The 1,119-nt window shown below is 49.2% G+C and overlaps 1 protein-coding gene across 1 annotated transcript; it reads left to right on the forward strand.

Moving 5' to 3' along the window:
- Positions 1-235: 235 nt before the first annotated feature.
- On the forward strand, positions 236-839 carry EMH_0099830 (uncharacterized protein; the record flags this gene model as incomplete). Its single annotated transcript, XM_038022122.1, has 2 exons — positions 236-319; positions 624-839. The coding sequence occupies 2 exons, from the start codon at positions 236-238 to the stop codon at positions 837-839; spliced, it is 300 nt and encodes a 99-aa protein (XP_037877976.1).
- Positions 840-1,119: the final 280 nt, after the last annotated feature.

A 1,119-nucleotide genomic window follows, 5' to 3' on the forward strand; every position in this document is an offset into this window, starting at 1 on the left:
TTGAGCGCAGCAGGTGGGAAGGCTCTCTCGTTGGAGCCTGCGGCCGACCAGCCGGTGTACGCACTTCAAGTCTGCGATCGTCAAGGTTCTGTTCGAGTTTTCCAATCATTTTCCTCTTCTCACATTGATTTGACGGATCTAATTTGGCCAATATTCCATTAAGGAGACATTCAGCCTCCTGGAAATCCGAGGTTTCCCGCCGTTCCGCCGGCATTTCGGCTGCACGTAAACCATAATGTCCGACACGAGCGATGATGACGTTCCTTTGAAGCAAAGAGTGGCAAAGAAGAAGGCGTCACCGAAGAAGAAGCCTGCAGTGGTGAGAATTAGTATGTGGCTTGTCTTCATCTCTTTAAATGGGTTCAAACGCAACTTGAATGCAGTTAAGTGTCTCTGTACCACCTGGTGTTGTCCAGGAACTCTCTTCTACTACAATCCCACAGTTCATTTTTTTTGTTTTCGCTGCATGATGCCAACGAATCAGCAGTATTTATGCTGTAATTTGTTAGTCGAGTCCCTTTCTGCATACGTGGGCGGACGCATCTCAATTGTAAGGGGCAATTGTTTATGATTGCATTTGTTGCATATCGTCTTCTGTTCCGTCTGGATGGGATGGCATGCAGAAGGAGAAAGCGCCGAAGGCTCCGAAGAAAAAGGAGCCAACAAAACCCAAGGCGTCACCGAAGGCAAAGGCAGCTCCTCGGGCGCCTCGCAAGAAAGCGCAGGCCGACGGAAATGCGGAAGAGGAGGAGAATCTGCTGCCTAACGACGCGCGGAAGTATTTCAAACAGGGACAGAAATTCATCACCCCCCCAAATGTGAGGCAGAACAATTTCTAACAGCTCGGAGACGGTATTAGCACCAGTATGTGCAAATACAAACAGAGGCAGCTCACACGCCTTGTCAAAACAATACACCGGCGTCAAAACAATACACCGGCAATCTGCACTCATCATCATATTGGTCCCATGTCATCCTCATGTACACCTCTTTCCTCTCCCTGAGCTGCTGTTGGCTTCCTTGCGCATGCTCTGCCCAGCTTGGCATGGGGAAGTTCATTAGAGCATTCCGTTGAACCGATGCCTTCAGCGAGAAAATCAGTTGTATATTTGTCGGCCT

The sequence above is a fragment of the Eimeria mitis genome, genomic scaffold, assembly GCF_000499745.2.
Source record: "Eimeria mitis Houghton genomic scaffold, Emh_scaff10879, whole genome shotgun sequence".
NCBI lineage: Eukaryota > Apicomplexa > Conoidasida > Eucoccidiorida > Eimeriidae > Eimeria > Eimeria mitis.